The sequence below is a fragment of the Mirounga leonina genome, unplaced genomic scaffold, assembly GCF_011800145.1.
Source record: "Mirounga leonina isolate KUSES-001 unplaced genomic scaffold, KU_Mleo_1.0 Mir_125, whole genome shotgun sequence".
Lineage (NCBI taxonomy): Eukaryota > Metazoa > Chordata > Mammalia > Carnivora > Phocidae > Mirounga > Mirounga leonina.
The window spans coordinates 69,117,065-69,137,498 of NW_023270305.1; the positions used below are offsets into that span (position 1 = coordinate 69,117,065).

At 41.6% G+C, this 20,434-nt stretch overlaps 1 protein-coding gene across 3 annotated transcripts in view; it reads right to left on the bottom strand.

The window, feature by feature from the left end:
- The window catches only part of TMEM131 (transmembrane protein 131), a 240,722-nt gene that overhangs the window by 21,827 nt on the left and 198,461 nt on the right, over positions 1-20,434 (bottom strand). For all 3 annotated transcript variants that reach the window (XM_035001727.1, XM_035001728.1, XM_035001729.1), the window contains 6 exons: positions 17,610-17,761; positions 17,035-17,177; positions 16,199-16,385; positions 9,320-9,505; positions 8,403-8,561; positions 7,393-7,979 (listed from right to left, as the gene is read on the bottom strand). In XM_035001727.1, coding sequence (XP_034857618.1) covers positions 7,393-7,979; positions 8,403-8,561; positions 9,320-9,505; positions 16,199-16,385; positions 17,035-17,177; positions 17,610-17,761 — 1,414 coding nt within the window. The remainder of the gene's footprint in view (positions 1-7,392; positions 7,980-8,402; positions 8,562-9,319; positions 9,506-16,198; positions 16,386-17,034; positions 17,178-17,609; positions 17,762-20,434) is intronic.

Here is a 20,434-nt window from a genome sequence, read left to right on the forward strand (position 1 = left end):
CTTGGGGCTGACCTGTGTGTACAGGAACATAAGGCAGGCTGCTAAATATTTGTGACAGGGTACCATCTGCATCTTACAGATCTAGCATCTTTAGTCAACAGTAAAGTCCTAAGCCTCATCCAATAATCCAACTATGAGCACTATATACATACTTTAGTCACCATGAGCGCTGCGCACATGGGTGAGGCTGAGCGTACATCTATATGAAGAACATTCCCGTATTCTCTCCAATAAAGACAAAATGCCCATTCAATTAATCGGTGTCCTCAGATTGAAGCTGGAATTCAATGCTAGCAAAGTCTGTTTTTTTTTTCAGATGCACTTTCAGGCTTCCTCTTCCTGCACGAGAACTATAGAACAATGTTTTACTTTGGTCCTCGTGCGAGGAACTATGCTGCTCAATTGAACACTTAACGGTAACAACTCAGTTTTTTCTAGGTTTCTGATGAGAGAGCACCATAATTAAAAACAAACAGATAAAACACCAAAAACTCCTTTTTTGTCTTTTATTCACTGTTTTACACAGGCTTTAATAATTTAAACCACCACCAATTATTTTAAGGAGGCAAAGTATAAATTATAAATTTAAAGCATACATCCTATTCATTTACTTTTTGTCTTCACTAAGGAGTGAATAAATGAATTTGTAATCAACTTGTCTGCGCAAGCTGCTTTGGCTGTCTCTCTCCCACTTTTAGGTCATTGTATTAACTTCTATCCAAAAGAATTGCTTCAGGAAAGTTTCCATTAGCTTTGAGCAAATGGTTTCTCTGAATATGTGCAGTTCCTGGCTGCAGTGGGCCCAAGGTAGGCCATGTCACATCAGCTGTAACATCTGACTAGACTCTCTAGAGAAGCATGAATTCTGGCAGAAGTTGTCTTCCTCCTCATGTTTTGGCTGCTAAAATGGTCTAAATGAGGCCAATTTACTAGGTCAGTACTTGTCATGCAAATTTACTTCCCCACATAATAACTTTGTATGAGCATGTTAAATGAAAACATACCAAAAAATGCATATGGAAAAAACTCTTCAGGAGTTCTTTAAGCTAAAGCAAATATTGTTTTCAAAATTTCACAGCAATCATATTATTCTTTCTGATTAAGTTCTGTGCTTAGATTGTGAAGATGACTTGTTTAGCTCAATGCAAGTTAGAAAAGAAGTCCTATTAAGTGAGATAATTTTACTTCTAACACAGGGAAGGAATTAATAATGAGTTTGTAAGAACACCCGTACTCTTTTTGTTGTAGCTTTTCTGGTACCTTTATAAGGTTTTATATACCATCTGTGGTACTAAGCAGAACCAGTAAGGTACCCAGGACTAGGAAAAAAGGCCTGCACCACCAAAACTTTATAGTACACAGAATTCAATTATGTAGGGGTTTCATAAAATTATTACACTCATTTTGGATTTGTTTATTCTAGAAACCAAGTATCACCAATATTCAAAAGCACACAACTACAATTTAATATTGGGAGAGGATAGCTTCTGTCCTATCTAGGCATTTCCATCCACTCCCTTTAAGGGCAACTCCTTGTCTGCCCAAAAACCACTAGAAGGACCAGTGCCCGCCTCCCAAGGACATTCCCTGGTTACATTCACTAGTGGCTTAACACACATGTTATCCCAATCATCTGTGGACCTTGTTGAATGCAGAGTCTGATTCAGCATTCTGGGTTGGGGTCCACAATTCTACATTTCTAAAGGCCCCCAGGTGATGTAACTATTGCTGGTCCCTGAGCCACAACTTTGGGTAGCAAATACTACCAATATTGCTCCCCTTGTGCTGATACTAGCCCTTCTCTCGGCTCACTCAGGTCCACTTCTCCGCCCCATTGGGCAAATCAGGTTAGATTTCTCCAAGGACTGGTTACCTTTGCCTTTGGGACAATATATAGTAGTGGAGGAGGGAGTGGAAAGCTTATCAACCAAGCCTCAGGCTTCACCAATACTTGGCAGATGCCCTGCTTTTGGAGGGAGGCGAGTTTAGAGTAGATTTTATAATGCTAGCTCTGAATCTAGTCTGTTTCCTTGCAGATAGCCTGGAAGGCAGATCAGATCCATGCACCCAGAACCCTCTACGTCTGTGACAACTGCGTACACACTACATTCCTACACACTGCCTGGCCTCACCACTGTACCCTGCAGGTCTCCCAGTCCTCCCTGAGGAGCCTGACACCAGCCTCATGGACTTCCTCTGACCCTCAACGTCCTATCACCTGGGCTCCAGGTCTTGTATGGGTCAGGTCAGTCATCTCTCATCAGGACCTCTGAAATCCAAAAAGCTCTCCTAGTTTTTCTCCCTCATTTAGAAACAAAACTTGATGCCTCAACTCTTGGTGGTACAACTTAAGCTGCTGAAATGAAGTTAGTCTTATGACTCATACGGTACATGCACTGCATGCCTTTCCAGAATCTGAATTCCCAAACATGTGAGGCTTCCAGAGGGTTGTGTAAGGGACTGCAGACCTATAGCTCTGTGGCCTCACTGTTGCTAATGGGCTTTACTTTCACACCCCATTTCCAAGGCTGCACTTAAGAACCTGTCACCACCCAGAATCGCCTTTCCTCTGAAGCCTTGCAGTCTCAGGTCGCACTTGCAGACCAGTCTCCTGTCCTTCCCTTGCTTCCACCATCCCTGCAGCTGGATGTGTTGGATCTCCCACCCCTTGACTGTCCATGTTGTCCCTGTTTGTGGGGCTCCTTCTGGCCTGAGGTCCTTCTCTATCCTGCAAGTTCTGCACCGTCTGGCATATGCATCTCTGTCCTGCCAGCAACCCCCGTGGCATTCTCACCCCTGGTCTTTTTGCCACCCCCGCCCTGCAGAAGTCCGACAGTGCTGTAATCCAACTCCCCAGCTTGCACTCCTCACCCTTGGGCTGCAGTGGAGCATGGAGAAAGAGGGCAAAAGTGTGCGGAGTGCCACCGCGACCCTCGGCGGGGTCCCCATGCTACCTGAGGGGCTGCTCTGCACATCCAGCTCACATGTCCCATGGACTCCCAGTCCACAGAAATGTGAGTTCAGTGGAACCAGACTACTCCAAACTGTTTCCTGTTTCTACCCTCCCACTTCACCCCTCAGTCCCAGCAGCTGTGACTTCGCCTCCAACAGAAGCTCCTCGGACTCCCTGTACCCCTCTTCGGCTCTACCCATTCATCTGCATCCACATGCCTGTGGAATGAGTGTCCTATCTTTTATACTCTACTGAATTAGGTCGCACCCCACCTACCTCCTTGGGCATTTGCTTCTCTTCTTTTTGGAGGTGGCAGGACAGTGTAGTTACAAGCTGAGGGCTTAGAATCAGGCCTGGGCATGGCCTCCCATATCTGCCCGCTGCAACCTTTCTTTCTGAACTGGGCTTCTAACTGGAGACACAGGGTCACAGCGATGCCAATCACTAGGGTGCACGAGGCATGTGCAGTCAGGCCTGGAACGTTAGTGTTGACCACCATCATTGTTCTCAGCTCTACTGGCTTTTTGTCCTTCACTCATAGATATTTCCAAACACCGTGCTCCCCATTTTTTTCATTAAAAATACTACCACACAATATATTCATCCCGGGGCACCTGGGTGGCTGAGTTGATTAAGTGTCCGCCTTCGGCCCAGATCATGATCTCTGGGTTCTGGGATTGAGCCCCACATTGGGCTTCTTGCTCAGCGGTGAGTCTGCTTCTCTCACTCTCTCACTCCCTCTGCCCCTCCCCACTGCTCGTTCTCTCTCTCTCAGATAAATAACTAAAATCTATAAAAAAATATATTCATCCCCCACTTTTTTTTTTTTTTTTTGGTTAAAAGTTAAAGAGCATGGAAACTACAGAGTAAAGAGTAAATGCCCCCTTTCACTTGCCCCCAAACGCATACCCTGAGAAGTGGCCACTATTAACAGTCTGATGTGAAAAAGTACTCACACCACTGTAACCTGGTTTCTAGTCCTATCACTTCACAGCAACTATCTGGCCAAGGTCAAGTAATGTCCTAGCTGCCAGACTCTGTGCAGCTCTGTTCTACCTCTGCTTCTTCTGGCCTTGCTGGGATACAGCGACCACATCTTCTACCTGCTTTCCATCACACTGTCTGCTGGCCTTCTCCTTGCTGGCCCTGCTCTCAGGATTCTGTCTTTAGCCCCGTTTGTCCCACTTCTCACCCTTAAGACTATGTTCTAGGCAGACATTAGTGCCAGGGTGTTCCACAGCTCCCTTCAACTCAGCAGGCTGAAGATGGTGTGGCTCCTAGCAGGAGCTACATCCCACAGTGTAGGTAGTAGCTATCTTCTCCACTTGAAAGAGAACAAATGGGGGATCACAGAAGTAAATTTCACACAGTCACACAGTTAGGAAGGGGCAGAGCCATGATTCAATCCGGGCCTGCCTTATGGCTGAGCCTCACCTCATGACCGTGTGCCACTCTGCATCTCCCAACCCTAGATAAAGCTGCCCCTCACGCTACCAAAGCCAGAAATGAGCATGGCTGCAGATTCCACCATGTCTTCAGTTAATGCAGATACTGATGAGTGACTGCACTAGGTTCAGAGCTTCCTTGGGTTTTAACCCTCAATCCGACAATGGCCTCTGTCCAGTCCCTAGGAGTCTGTATTGCAGGGGAAGAAACCAAACAAGTATAGAGTCTAATGACTGCCCAGCTTTACGAGGCCCTGCTCAGGCCAGCTGTGAACAGAGGGCATTTCTGGGTGCCATCTTCCACGAGGAGCAGTGACAGGAGGAATGACTAGGGAAATGGCTTGATGGCCTACAATCTAGGCAAGATCTCGGGAGATCATATTTATTTGAAGAGAAGTCACTCTGAGCAGTCTCCAAAAGCCAGGAATTACATAAGCTCATTATAAGGTAGATTTTTTGTCTGAGATACTGGGTACGGTCAGGAGGAACAGGTGCTTCTGAAAACAGAAGGTTCATATTTAACATGAACATGACTATCTACAGGGGCCTGGGGTAAGCTTTAAGAGCTTATAAAGGTTCTGCCCAGCTAAAATCCTATGGTTTTATGACATACCACTATTTTGCAACCTGGAGATCAATGCCCACCTTTTAAAGTTCATTTAAGAGGCTAGTTTTCCATATGTATGTTATACTTCAATAAAAATACTTGCTAAAAAAAAAAATTAAAGATTTTGTTTCCTTCCTTCTTTCCAAACAGCAGCAGTTATCCTTATAACAAGTAGAACGGCCACTCATGTGATGCCTGGAATCACTGTGTCCTCATGGGTTCAAGAATCACTAATGATGTGGTGGTACCCATACTCCATCATTAAATATCTTTCAGTAGGTTGACTCTAGGACCACTGTGATAATTAAAATCATTTTTAAAATTTTAATATTTATGTTCCAGATAAATGACCCTGAAAATAAAAATGGACCTATCACACTGATTTTAGTGGACTATCTTAGGCACAGGCAGTCAGGTATTCAGTTTTGATTGCCAAATTCTTTCTGGAAATGATAATATACATTTATTTTATTCATGCCCTCAATATAGGAAAAACTGATTATGTAACTTGATCTAATAAATAGAACTTTAAAGATTCATTTAATATTACTTATGAAAATTACCCTAAAATAAATAAGCTCTATTAATAATGAGTTAGCAAAAAATACATTTCTCTGGAAAAAGTTAAATAATATTCAAGACATTTTACTATTTTGCAAATCCAAATGCATGTAATTCTAAGAGGACTCTATGTAACTAGTTTTCATATCAGGGACTAGGAAATTCTCTAACAGAAAACTCCTGGACTCTGGGAACATTGGGTTTCTTCTGGTCCCTCAGGACGGCCAACTTCCCTGTGCCCTGTGTAAACGAAAGGCAAAAAACCTCCCTGGTACACCAGTGAGGGGGTTCCTGAAACAGGCTTGGAATAATGCGTAGTGGCAGGACTGCTATGGGAGAGAGAGGAAGATGCAAAAAGTTCAGGCTGTAAAGGGATTAAATTGAAATAGAGCTACAGGCTGTTTACTGGTTTTTATATTTTGATTTTGGAAGTTACCAAATAGCCTACCTCTGTGTATGTGTATGTCATGTCTAAGATAAATCCCAGTGCAACCCCCCTCCCTCCTGGTGTTTATGCTCTGTGGAATTCTCTTTCCTGGAGTATGGGCCAGACCACATTTCTGATGAGAACACTACAAAAGTGATGTGATGTCACTTCCAAGATTAGGTCGTTAGGGACTGTGACTTCTGTCCTGCTAGCTTGTTCTCTCTCTTGCTTCTAAGCTTCCTTGCTCCGGTGAAGCCAACTGCTTTAAAGTGCCCTATGGAGAGGACCCATGAGGCCGGTGGCCATAGCCAGCAAGGAACTGAGATCCTCAGTTCAACAATCTATGAAAAACTGAATCGTGCCATCAACCACCTGAGTGAGCTTGGAAGCAGATCCTCCTCCAGTTGAACCTTAAGATGACTTCAGCCCAGGCAACACCTTGACTGCAGTCTTGCAACCCAGAGAACCCAGCTAAGCTGCACCCAGATGCCTGACCCACAGCAACTCTGAGATAGTAAGTGTGGGCATTTTAAGTGACGACGTTTTGGGATAATTTGTTACTGAGAAATAGGTAGCTAATCCAGCACACAGAACTCCAAAGCAGGGATCAGCAAACTTTTTCCGTAAAGACATAGATAGTAAATATTTTCAGGTTTGTGGCCATTATGGTCTCTTGCAGCTATTCAACTTTGTTGTTATAGCATGAAACTAGCCATAGACAATATGGAAATGAATCAGCATGTCTATGTTCCAATAAAACTTTATTTATGAAAACACGTGGTGATTTGGCTCTCTGGCTGTAGTTTGCCAGCCCCTGCTCTAAAGTACAGGTTCTGTGGAAATATTATTTTTTAAAGATTTTATTTATTTGAAAGAGTGAGAGAGAGCATGAGCAGGGGGAGAGGCAGATGGAGAGGGAGAGGCAGACTTTCCTGCTGAGCAGGGAGCCCGACGCGGGGCTCTATCCCAGGACCCTGGGATTGTGATTCGAGCCCAAGGCAGACGCTTAACGACTGAGCCACCCAGGCGCCCCGGAAATATTATTTTTGAGTTAAAATGGATGGGTCTCCATTTCACCACTGTATTAAAAATTAGTTTAACAATTAAAAAAAAAGCTCAACCTATCACAACACAATAATCACAGACAGTTGAAAAATGGAAAGAGATGCCCAATAAATTTCTAAATTTGATAAATAACCTAAGAAGTTCAAATATTTTTTATGATAAATGGATACCGCTCTATTTGCATCAGATACGGAAAAGCGTAAGTCCAAACTGGAGGTGAATTTGAGCCAGAAGAACACTTACTACATCAGCTGCTTCTACCACAGCTCCTTAATTATGCACCCGCCTTCCCCGCATACATCACGCTTTTCTGACGGTGAGAACGGAGGATTACCTTTGCTTTTCGACAACGGTGACGGCGGCTGCTCTGTAAACACTTCTAGGGGTGGGGAGTCTTGGTGGTCGAAGTCTTTGTCCATGGCTTCTATGAGACTGGTGATGTCCGAGTCCTCCGAGCTGTGCCTTGTGCTGCCGGCCCGTTCTGGGTGGGAAGGGTGCGAGAGCGGGGCGGGCGACAGCCTCCCGAGCTGCGGTTCCTGGTGCTGAGGCCCCGGCGGCGGCGGCGGCGGCGGCGGGGAGGGCTGCTCCAGCGGGCTGTGGGCATGGTGCTGACTGCCGTGCTGGCTCTGCTTGGCTCCTCTGGACTTTCTGCCCGCGGCATGACCTTGCGCCACTGTGTTTGAATCTAAGACAAGGGGGCTGGCTTTGCTAGCAGACTGCGCAGAAGTCCTGCCAGAGGTGCTGGAGCTGTTTTTCGCTCTGACGTTTTCCACGTCAGCTGAGTTTCTATTGCTGTGGCCGCTGTGTGGGTGCACCGGTGGGCCACACTGCTTGTGACTCCCTCCACTGGGTCGGGACGACGAGCCGCCTGCTCCACAGAACCCCCTACTGTGACCGGGGTCACAGCTGAGTGTGTTCAAGCTGCAAAAAGGACCAACCGCAGATCAGTAAAGAGCAACTTACAAAATCTAAGATGAAAAAATTTTTATCTCATCAAGATAGCCACAAGAGAGATATGTACTCTAAGGAAAAAAAAAAAAAAAAAACCCAGCAAGAAATAGGGATACTTTCCACAATTTTATAGGGTCTATTCTATCTGAAAATTTAGGAATCAAGTCAGTGATCTAACTAAGAATATTTCAACCCTCACCAACACAATAAAAACATGGGATCTGCTGTGAGTTCTAGCAGAGAAGAGAGCTATACACAAGAGATTATGAAGCAGTTAGAATTAAGATTTCTTCCCCCTTGAGCAAAGATGAAAAGAAAAACTTATTTTTTCTTTTAACTACATCAGCCACATTTATGTATACTAGAGACTTTATTTCCAGCATGTGAACATACTTTCCTTCAGATGAAATACCAACGATTCTCCTGAGATCAAATGGTCTTCCCACATCAAAGGGTGGGTTCGAGGCCTCAAAGGATAGTCGCCTTCGAAATGGCTCCCAAATTCCTTGAGCTTCTAAATAGGCTGTTCCAATTACCAAGAGAAACAGTGCACTGTAGGGGCACAGAAGGTGGAGAGTTGGGATTCATTTGTTAGTGTAAGAGTAACAAAATCTGATATTAAAGACAGTTTCTTGGTAAAGTACAACACGATATAAAAAACAGGGATGCCTGCATGCTCATTTTTATGGAATGCCAACTTACATGGAGGCTTATATAGAGGAAATAATTACTTGTATCAGGACAGACACCTGGAGGATACTTTTCCTCTTACCAAGAAGAAGCTTTTACCTTGCGGTTTTAACTCTCCAGACCAACTCTTTTTCCCTTAAAGGATGTGTGGGGTAACCATGTAAATTTAGAGGCAAGTGTATCAGATTCTCCAAACATATAAATATACTGAAAAAAAGATAAGGTTGCCGAGGATTCAAAAAATATTCCTCACATTTCATGCTGCTTAGGTCTGTTTAAAAAAAAGTATCATATAATGTTGAGTAAGTTACCTATGCCCAAATCAAGCAACGTTACCTGGCAAATTATGAGTGTTTTTTTCCCTTTAAGAAATTAACACGTACTTAATTTGTATAAGAAATTTTAAAGGTAGAAGACTTTTGCTTATTGTATATGCCACTCAAGTGGGGTTCAGTTCTGACTGCTCCCACTAGTAGATGCAGGCTTGATCAAGGCAAAAAGGTCTGTTCTGTTTGCTGATAGATTCCCAGCATTCACAACAGTGACTGGCACACCATGGGCATGCAAGGAACAGTGTCAAGTGATGCCTGAATACCAACCTCAAAAGAAGACACAAATACCTCATGATTCCTGAGATGATGATGTACAGAGCCAGCTCCCAGTTGGGTCTGGGTAGGGCTTCCGCACAGGTTGCTAACATATGGTATGGAAGGGATGCATTCAACACAAATACAAATTCAGAGCCACTGGTTGTTACAAACTTCAGTTCACGAATAACTCTAGAAGCTGTGAAATCAGGAGTAAACCTGAAACAGAACAGTGGCAGTTAGACTAGTTTTAAAAATACACCACAGTAGTTTACATATAATATCAGTCCCACACACCTTTGAAACCTAACAGAGAATTTTAGAGTTTGGTACTTTTTTTTTTTTTTTTTTTTAGTTTTTAATTTTATTATGTTATGTTAGTCACCATACAATACATCATTAGTTTTTGATGTAGTGATCCACGATCCATTGTTTTCGTATAACACCCAGTGCTCCATGAAGTACGTGCCCTCCTTAATACCCATCACCGGGCTAACCAATCCCCCCTCCCCCCTAAAACCCTGTTTGTTTCTCAGGTCCATAGTCTCTCATGGTTCATCTCTCCCTCCAATTCCCCCCGCCCATTTTTCCCTTCCTTCTCCTAATGTCCTCCATGCTATTCCTTATGTTCCACAAATAAGTGAAACCATATGATAATTGACTTTCTCTGCTTGACTTATTTCACTTAGCATAATCTCCTCCAGTCCCATCCATGTTGATGTAGAAGTTGGGTATTCATCCTTTCTGATGGCTGAGTAATATTCACTGTATATATGGACCACATCTTCTTTATCCATTCATCTGTTGAAGGGCATCTCGGCTCTTTCCACAGTTTGGCTATTGTGGACATTGCTGCTACGAACATTGGGGTGCATATGGCCCTTCTTTTCACTACATCTGTGTCTTTGGGGTAGATACCCAGTAGTGCAATTGCTGGGTCATAGGGTAGCTCTATTTTTAAATTTTTGAGGAACCTCCACACTGGAAGCCACACTTGGAAAACCAAAGTGGCTGTACCAACTTGCATTCCCACCAACAGGGTAAGAGGGTTCCCCTTTCTCCACAACCTCTCCAAACTTTGTTGTTTCTAACTGGTGTAAGGTGGTATCTCAGTGTGGTTTTGATTTGAATTTCCCTGATGGCTAATGATGATGAACATTTTTTCATGTGTCTGTTAGCCATTTGTATGTCTTCTTCGGAGAAGTGTCTGTTCATCTCTTCTGCCCACTTTTTGACTTGATTATTTGTTTTTTGGGTGTTGAGTTTGAGAAGTTCTTTATAGATCTTGGATACCAGCCCTTTATCTGTAGTGTCCTTTGCAAATATCTTCTCCCATTCTGTGGGTTGCCTCTTTGTTTTGTTGACTGTTTCCTTTTTGTGCAGAAGCCTTTTATCTTAATGAGGTCCCAAAAGTTCATTTTTGCTTCTGTTTCACTAGCTTTTGGAGATGTATCTTGAAAGAAGTTGCTGTGGCCGATGTCAGAGAGGTTACTGCCTATGTTCTCCTCTAGGATTTTGATGGATTCCTGTCTCACATTGAGGTCTTTCATCCACTTTGAGTTTATCTTTGTGAATGGTGTTAGAGAATGGTCGAGTTTCATTCTTCTGCATGTGGCTGTTCAATTTTCCCAGCACCATTTATTGAAGAGACTGTCTTTTTTCCATTGCATGTTTTTTTCCTGCTTTGTCAAAGATTATTTGACCATAGAGTTGAGGGTCCATATCTGGGTTCTCTATTCTGTTCCATTGGTCTGTAAGTCTGTTTTTGTGCCAGTACCATGCTGTCTTGGTGATCACAGCTTTGTAATATAGCTTGAAATCGGGCAATGTGGTGCCCCCAGCTTTGTTCTTCTTTTTCAACATCTCCTTGGTGATTCGGGGTCTTTTCTGATTCCATACAAATTTTAGGATTGTTTGTTCCAGCACTTTGAAAAATGTCACTGGAATTTTGATCAGGATGGCATTGAAGGTATAGATTGCTCTGGGTAGCATAGACATTTTAACAATGTTTATTCTTCCGATCCATGAGCATGGAATATTTTTCCATCTTTTTGTGTCTTCTTCAATTTCTTTCATGAGTGTTTTGTAGTTCCTAGAGTATAGATCCTTTACCTCTTTGGTTAGGTTTATTCCGAGGTATCTTATGGTTTTTGGTGCTATTGTAAATGGAATCGTTTCTCTTAATTTCTCTTTCTACAGTTGCGTTGTTAGTGTATAAGAAAGCAACTGATTTCTGTGCATTGATTTTGTATCCTGCCACACTACCAAATTGTTGGATGAGTTCTAGTAATTTGGGGGTGGAGTCTTTTGGCTTTTCCACATAAAGCATCATATCGTCTGCGAAGAGAGAGTTTGACTTCTTCTTTGCCAATTTGAATACCTTTTATTTCTTTTTGTTGTCTGATTGCTGTTGCTAGGACTTCTAGTACTATGTTGAACAACTGTGGTGAGAGTGGGCACCCTTGACGTGTTCCTGATCTTAAGGGAAAGGCTCTCAGCTTTTCCCCATTGAGGATGATATTCGCTGTGGGTTTTTCATAGATGGATTTTATGAGCTTGAGGAATGTTCCCTCTATCCCTATACTCTGGAGAGTTTTAATCAGGAAAGGATGTTGTATTTTGTCAAATGCTTTTTCTGCATCAATTGAGAAGACCATATGGTTCTTCTCCCTCCTCTTATTAATGTGTTCTATCACATTGATTGATTTGTGAATGTTGAACCACCCTTGCATCCCGGGGATAAATCCCACTTGGTCGTGGTGGATGATCCTTTTAATGTACTGTTGGATCCTATTAGCTAGGATTTTGTTGAGGATTTTGTAATCCATATTCATCAGGGATATCGGTCTGAAATTCTCCTTTTTGACGGGGTCTTTGCCTGGTTTGGGGATTAAGGTAATGCTGGCCTCATAGAAAGAGTTTGAAAGTTTTCCTTCTGTTTCTATTTTTTGAAACAGCTTCAGTAGAATAGGTATTATTTCTTCTTTGAATGTTTGGTAGAATTCCCCAGGGAATCCATCAGGCCCTGGACTTTTGTTTTTTGGGAGGTTTTTCATCACTGCTTCAATCTTGTTACTGGTTATTGGCCTATTCAGGTTGTCAATTTCTTCCTGTTTCAGTCTTGGCAGCTTATAGGTTTCCAGGAAGGCCTCCATTTCATCCAGATTGCTCAGTTTCTTGGCATATAGTTGTTGATAATAATTTCTTTTTATTTATTTATTATTTTTTTAAAGATTTTATTTATTTATTTGAGAGAGAGAATGAGATAGAGAGGCAGAGCATGAGAAGGGGGAGGGTCAGAGGGAGAAGCAGACTCCCCAAGCAGGGAGCCCGAAGCGGGACTCGATCCCGGGACTCCAGGATCATGACCTGAGCTGAAGGCAGTGGCTTAACCAACTGAGCCACCCAGGCGCCCGTTGATAATAATTTCTAATAATTGTTTCTATTTCCTTGGTGTTAGTTGTGATCTCTCCCCTTTCATTCATAATTTTATTAATTTGGGTCCTTTCTCTCTTCTTTTGGATAAGTCTGGCTAGTGATTTATCAATCTTATTCTTTCAAAGAACCAACTTCTAGTTTCATTGATCTGATCTACTGTGTTTCTGGTTTCTGATTCATTGATTTCTGCTCTAATTTTAATTATTTCTCTTCTAATGCGTGGCTTAGGCGTCGTTTGTTGCTTTTTCTTTAGTTCTTTAAGGTGTAGAGTTAGTTGGTGAATTCGGGATTTTTCTATTTTTTTGAGTGAGGCTTGGCTGGGTATTATTTCCCCCTTAGGACCGCCTTTGCAGTATCCCATAGGTTTTGGACTGATGTGTTTTCATTCTCATTGATTTCCATGAATTGTTTAAGTTCTTCTTTGATTTTTTGGTTGACCCAAACATTCTTGAGCAGAGTGGTCTTTAGCTTCCAAGTGTTTGAATTTCAGCCAAATTTTTTTTTGTGATTGAGTTCCGGTTTTAGAGCATTGTGGTCTGAGAATATGCAGGGAATAATCTCAATCTTTTGGTATCGGTTGAGACCTGATTTGTGACCCAGTATATGGTCTAACTTCTGCTGGTCGTGGAAGCTCTGCATCTCTCCATCCATTCTAAATGAAAGCCTTGCCGGATAAAGTATTCTTGGCTGCATGTTCTTCTCATTTAGTACCCTGAATATGTCTTGCCAGGCCTTTCTGGCTTGCCAGGTCTCTGTGGATAGGTCTAATGTTATTCTGATGTTCCTCCCTCTGTATGTAAGGAATCTCTTCCCCCTAACTGCCCTTAAGATGGTTTCCCTGGTTCTAAGATTTGCAAGTTTTACCATTACATGCCAGGGCGCTGGCCTGTTTTCCTTGATCTTAGGAGGGGTCCTCTCTGCCTCTAGGACTCGAATGTTTGTTTCATTCCCCAGATTAGGGAAGTTCTCAGCTACGATTTGCTCAAATACATCTTCTAGTCCTCTCTCTCTCTCCATTCCCTCCGGGATTCCAATGATTCTGACATTGGAACGCCTCATGGTGTCACTTATTTCTCTGATTCTATTTTCATGGATTCTGAGTTGTTTTTCCCTGGCCTCCTCTTTTCTCTTTTTATCTATTATACTGTCTTCCAGATCGCTTATTCTCTCTTCTGTCTCAGTTACCCTAGCTGTTAGATTATCTAGATTGGATTGGATCTCATTGATAGCATTTTTAAGTTCTGCCAATTCACCTTTTATTTCTGCCCTTAGAGACTCTATGTTGCCATTAATTGATTTCTCCCTTCTAGCCATTGTCTTCACAGTTGCTAGCCTGAATTCCATCTCCGACATCTTGGTTATATCTGCATCCATTTGTAAATCTGCAGCATAAGTCATAATCTCTGAGTCTTTTCTGTTTTGGGGGCTCTTCCTCCTAGTCATTCTGTTGATGGGTGTTTGAGGGAATGTATAGAGTCCAAATTATTGACCAGAACCCAAGCAAGATGCACCTGTTTTCTTGGGACCTTAGGGTTGCTGGCCTCTTGTTTTCCCAGCCTGTCTTCTGGGGGAGGGGCCTGCCGTGCTGTTACTCAGGCAACCCTGTTTGGGCGGAGTTGCCCTGCGCCCCTGTGGTGGGGGATGGGCTCAGTGGGAATCAGTCTTTGGGGCTTTTGTTCTCTGGCGCCTTTCCCTGGCAGCTTTCCGTGTCTCTTCCGCGAGTCAGAGCAGAAGAGACCGTTTCCAACCCTGTGCCTCAGAGCAGAGAGACCTCAGTCTGTTCTTCAGTGAGCTCTCCAGATCACACCGTCTCCGTTTCTGTCCGTGCTGCTATAAACTGCAGCAGCCTGGGTTGTGCGCCCCTCCACAGCACTCCCAGTCCTGCCTCCAGGTCGGGGCAAGTCTCTGCCCTTTGTGCTTCTAAAGCTGCTAGCCGCTCCAGGTCGCGCGTGCGCAACTCCGCGGCCGCTTGGGTTTCCACCCCCGGGGATTGCAGTTCACCGGTACGACCCCGGCCCACCGGGTTTCTGTCTCGGAGGCTGCAGTTCGAGTGCGCATGACTGTCGCTCCGGGTTTCTGTCCGGGGGGCTGCGGTTTGCGTGCGCGTGACCCCGCCGGTCTGGTTTTCCACCCCGGGGGCTGCCCTAAAGTTCTTTCCCGACGCCACCGGTCTGCGAGTCTGTGCCCCGTCCACAGCGCGCGAGGCTGTCGCTCACCAGCGGTGTAGGATCCCCACGGCCAGGCACCCTCCCGCTGCCGTTTATCCCCTGATATCTGCCCGCAGAATCACGGCTCTCCGCTTCGTACCTCAAAACCAACTGCCTGCGATATTCTGTTTGTAGAGATCCAGACCTTCTTACATCTCAGGCTGGTTTCGTGGGTGCTCAGAGTTGTCTGGTAGATATCCAGCTCAATCCCGGGGACCAGTTGAAATAGGGTCCCCTACTCCTCCACCATCTTTTCCCCCTCTCCCTAGAGTTTGGTATTTCTATTCAACTTCCTCATTTTAAGATGGAGAAAGCATTTTCCTACTACGAGGTTAATAACAAATACAACTATATTCTGTTGGTAACTAGAGAAATTGCATGAAAAAGAACAATAGAATAATTATTAATTCAGGAAGCATTCTCTGAGCTTCTCTCCCTCCCTCTTCTTTTCTCCTTTATCTGAATTCACTCTTTTCTCTCAGGATATATTCCCAATAATGCCTTAAAAACACACACACACACACACACATACACACAACCAAAACCATCCTAGCCCTGGTGATCTTCTCTTCATCTCCTGTAGTACTGCTTTCTGCCCTAATTATTTTATCTTTATTTTTTGTTAACTGTATGTTCTCCAACCAGATGATTGGCACCTTGAAGAAAGGTGTTTTATTCTCTACTGTACCTTTAGGTACCAAGCACTAAGCCTTACATGAGTATTATCATTATGTACTGAATGTCCATTGAAGATCATGAAATTATCAATTAAGGGGACAGAGGTTACATTTTATTACATAAAGCCTATAATCTAACAAGTTATCAATTAATTGTTAAACTAGGCTACAGCTATTCCTGATACAGGCATTAACACTGTCTTCTGACCAAAACATTACACATTCCTCCACTGTAGAACATGGAAAAACTGCACATGTGTGATGCGGGGACTGTTCTGTTACTGAGACTGAATTTATAATCAATTTCCTACCAACAACCTTATGCTTTAACACAACCCTGGAAATAATTTTGAAACCGGTTTCTAAGATTATCTGATCCACTTTGGATATACAGGAAGTTTCATAATTTTGTAAACAAAGATATGAAGAAATAACTGAAGATAAAATAGAAACAAATCATATGAGCATATTTGTGGATAAAGACCTTTTTTGTGAGTATGAAAACATATCTCTGCACAGTCTGAACAACTGTAGTATTTGAGGTTGATGAGAAGCCAGTGATTCATTACACCTCATAAGAAAATACTTACAGTATGATTATGTCTTTAGAGGCGTTGGCGCTTAGTGCAAACTCTTGACAATTAACAACTTTAAAGCCATATCCCTCACATGAGTACCCACTGACTTCAATGGTTTCTATGTGAATCTGAAGTTGCCCCGTATTCTCTACTTTAAATGTTCTTTTCAATGTGAAATTTGGTTCTCTTAGTTTCAAACCTAAAGGAAAGAAAATCAAGAGTGAATATAAATCTTGCTGGCATGTGCTGCAGGTCCAAAGGATTATCACATTCACCATAAATATATGCGGAACATTATGAGCCACATCCTCACACCAAAGAGGTTAGCTAGCACCCAGACTTTATCAGGAAGTACTCCACTTTGTTGTGTCATTTTAGACAGCAAAAATTTAATTATTCTTTATTTTTTTATTTTATTTTTTAAAAGATTTTATTTATTTGAGAGAGTGAGAGAGGGAATACAAGCAGGGGGAGTGGGAGAGGGAGAAGCAGACTCCTCACTGAGCAGGGAGCCTGACATGGGGCTCAATCCCAGGACGCTGGGATCATGACCTGAGCTGAAGGCAGATGCTTAACTGACTGAGCCACCCAGGCGCCCCTAATTATGCTTTATTTTTCATACTCAGAGTAAATCATCTAAGACATGCAACGAACATTGAACCTTTAAATCTTTGAAGATCCAAATCAAACAACTCTGAAAGCAAGTCAGGAAATTTCATTAAAAATCTTAAGTATTCATCACTAATATATACATGTGCATGTACAGAAATACTGTTCGTTTTTGGGAAATTATACTTTTGGAAGCGAACACTGAAAGTTGTGCCCTTGAAACTGTTAGGAATACTTACTATCTGTACAATCTTTCAATAATGCTTCTGTGATTTTAAAGCGTAAGGAACTCCCTGGACCTGGAAGCTTGCCTGCCACCCTTAAGTTCTCAGTTGTTCCTTGTCCTTGGACCATCACAGCATCCACCACAGTCAGGTTATTTCTATGCAAGAAATACAGGATTTTCTCCCATTAAATTTGCATGATAAATTACAAATTCACATAAATAAATTATAGATAATTGATCTATATTTTTTACTTTTTTTTTTTATAAACCATGTAGAAATGAATATACTAAACTTCAGAGTGAAACATTTACACTTTAAGAATTTAAAAATCTTTACACGGAGAGATGCACAAGTTTTTCATTTTTAAGAGTCACACATGGTACAGTAAGAACACTATTCAGGTTTTCAAGTTATAAACGTAATCACAGAGGTACATTTCATCAGGTGTGGTATACTGTGTGCGTGTTTTGGACAAAGTGAATACCCTATTAAATAAATTAGACACACAAACACATATTAAAACAAATCAAGTAAGGACTTCTGAAAAAGTAATAAAAATCAATGCACACTTAAATTACAGAAACTACCTGATTATGATTAGTGAAGAAACAGTTCTGTTGTGAATTGGAGTAAACTTTACTTTGACAGATTTCTTTTCTCCAGGTTTTAAAATTAGGTTTAAAATTGAATGTCGAGAGAGGCCTTCTGTAAATCCTGTTGAACTCTGCAGTGGATGAGCCTTGAATCATTGGGTAAACAAGAGAAGTTACTACTATATTCTCTGGATAGAAGTTTTATAGTTTACCCCACCCACAGTCCAGTACTAGTTTCCTGAATTGATTAAATGTGTGAACAATTTCACCCCTCATGATTTAGATATTAGTTAGCTTGCAAACAGAAGTGGGCAACCAGTGATGACCCTTCTCATTGTGCATTAAGTCCCCAAAAGGGCTTTGATCCCCACATCACCAAAGTCCCCATTATTTGTACTAGCATTTGTTTTTGTATAGAAGTCTTTTTACTTTTAACATTAAAAAATTTTGAAATGTAATACACGTATATAAAAAGGACACAAAGCTAAGAAGCATAGCTCAAATGTTTTAGCACAAAGCAAACAGGTGTGCAACCAGCACCCAGCACCCCGAAGTCCTATGGTTGCTGTTCCCACTTTCAGCCAGTTTTCCTGCTCCTTCCCCCTCTGATGGGTATCAGCTGAAGGGTCTTCAGGGTGTCTCAGATTTTTTTTATTTGTAAAAATATTTCCAACTCATATCAATCTATCTTTGAATTTTATTTTGGAAGCTCAGCACATAATTACTGTTTAACACTTTGTGACTGAAAGTTTAAATAAGAGCTTAGTTTAATAACCAAAGATGGCTTCTTGACAGCCAGTTACAGGTAAGATTTAAGTATTCATTTTTTATTAAAAATATCATAGTTCACACTTAAGGATACACTGTTCTGATTTTTAAGCAACATTAAGTTTAAACTTTTTTGGGGGGAAGGGTTGGCAACACTTGGCTACAAATGTCCACTGCTCTTCACAGCTCTGCTAACATGTGGAAGGGGAGTGAGGTTTGCATGACTTTCAGCTCTACTTGGCATAGTTAGGTTTAAAACATATAATCTATCTACCTGCGTTAGCATGATTCTACAAACATAACTTACAGTCAGTAGACTTAATGAAGCCACTACTTTTTAACTCATGCTTCTGAGGCAAAACACTTTCTTCTGCATCTAACATTCTTCTCTGTCAATGTCTACTAGTATAACAGAATATCCTGACTCCTCCAAAGTGGTTGGTCAATAAGTTCTCTTTAAGATAAACTATTCTGAGTAATTGATGGACACATTATATACTATACATATATTCCCAATAAACACTACCTAAGTTAAACTCATGACTTGGCAAACATTTGAGGATGTTGTGATGCCTCACGGATATCATTAAGGCCTCAATTAATTCTCAATAATTCTGTAGTAGTGGCTCTTTACAGAGTGACCAATGGGACCCTCAGGGATCTCAGAATCTTTTCAGGATATCCATGATGTCAAAATTACCTTCATAACACTGACAGATGCTATCTGCCTTTTCCACTGTGTTGACATTTGCACCAGCGGTCAGCAAATCAACGGCGGGTAAAACAACTGACCCTTCAGCTTAAAGTAAGGCAGTGGTATCTAACTTCCCTATAGCTACTGTCTACTTCACTGACATATACTTGTAAAAAAAAAATTCTTACTGATTAAGCAGTTAACGATATTAATCTTAATAAATCTCAATCTTTGGGCATGTGCACTTTTAGTATTGTTTGATAAAATGGGAAGTATGCATAAAGCACTCCTGCTGCTTACTGAAGCACCATGTTGTCTTGAAAAGCTACCATTTGAGATGCAAACTGAATTATAGCTGTTTTTCTCATGGAAAACCATGTATAGTTGAAAGAATGATTGACAGTCAATCTGTGGTTGTTCAGACTTGGGTATTTGGTAGACATTTTCACAAAAATGAAGTGCATCTGTCCAATTAAGGAAAAACTACTGAATATGATTTTTTGGGATTTTGCAGAATGAATCATGTCAACATTTGGAAGCTCTGCATATCTTGGTGAACGAATATTTTCCGAATGACTGATGCATGCTGTTAGAATTAATTAAAAAGGCAATTAAGATAATCTTTTTGTAACTACATTTCTGTGCCAGGTCAGGTCAGATATTTGTCATATACTTCAACCAAAAAAATATATCATGAAAAACTAAATGTAGAAGCAGTGGAAATCTATCTATTAGGTCTGAGAGCCACTAAAGAGATCTGTAAAAATGTAAAACAACCTGCTCTTCTTGCAAAAAGTCTTTTTGGGAAAATACAGCTATTTTAAATTTTTATGTTATCGATGTTAAATGGAATGAGTTTATTATTACTTTATATGAATCAAATCAATATTTTAAAGATCTCTGTTTTTTCCCAGTTTTGAGAAATAATTGACATACATCACTGTGTAAGTTTAAGACACAACAGTCTCATTTACATATATTGTAAAATGATTACTACAACAGGTTCAGCCAGCATCCACCTTCTCATACAGATACAGTGAAAAGAATGAAAAAAGAATAAAAGGAAAAAAAATTTTCTTGTTGTGATGAGAACTCTTAGGATTACTCTCTTAACAACTATCTATTATATAGCAGTGCTCTAGTCAACACGTTGTACATCAAATCCTTAGCACTTACTCGTCTTGTACCTGGAAGTTTATACCTTTTGACAACTTCTCTCCAATTCCCTCTCCCCTCACCCCTCTACCTCTGTAACCGCAAGTCTGATCTCTTTTTCTAGGAGTTTGGGTTTTTTTCTTTTTTAGATTCCACATATAAGTGAGATATAGTACTGCCTTTCTCTGCTTATTTTACTTGG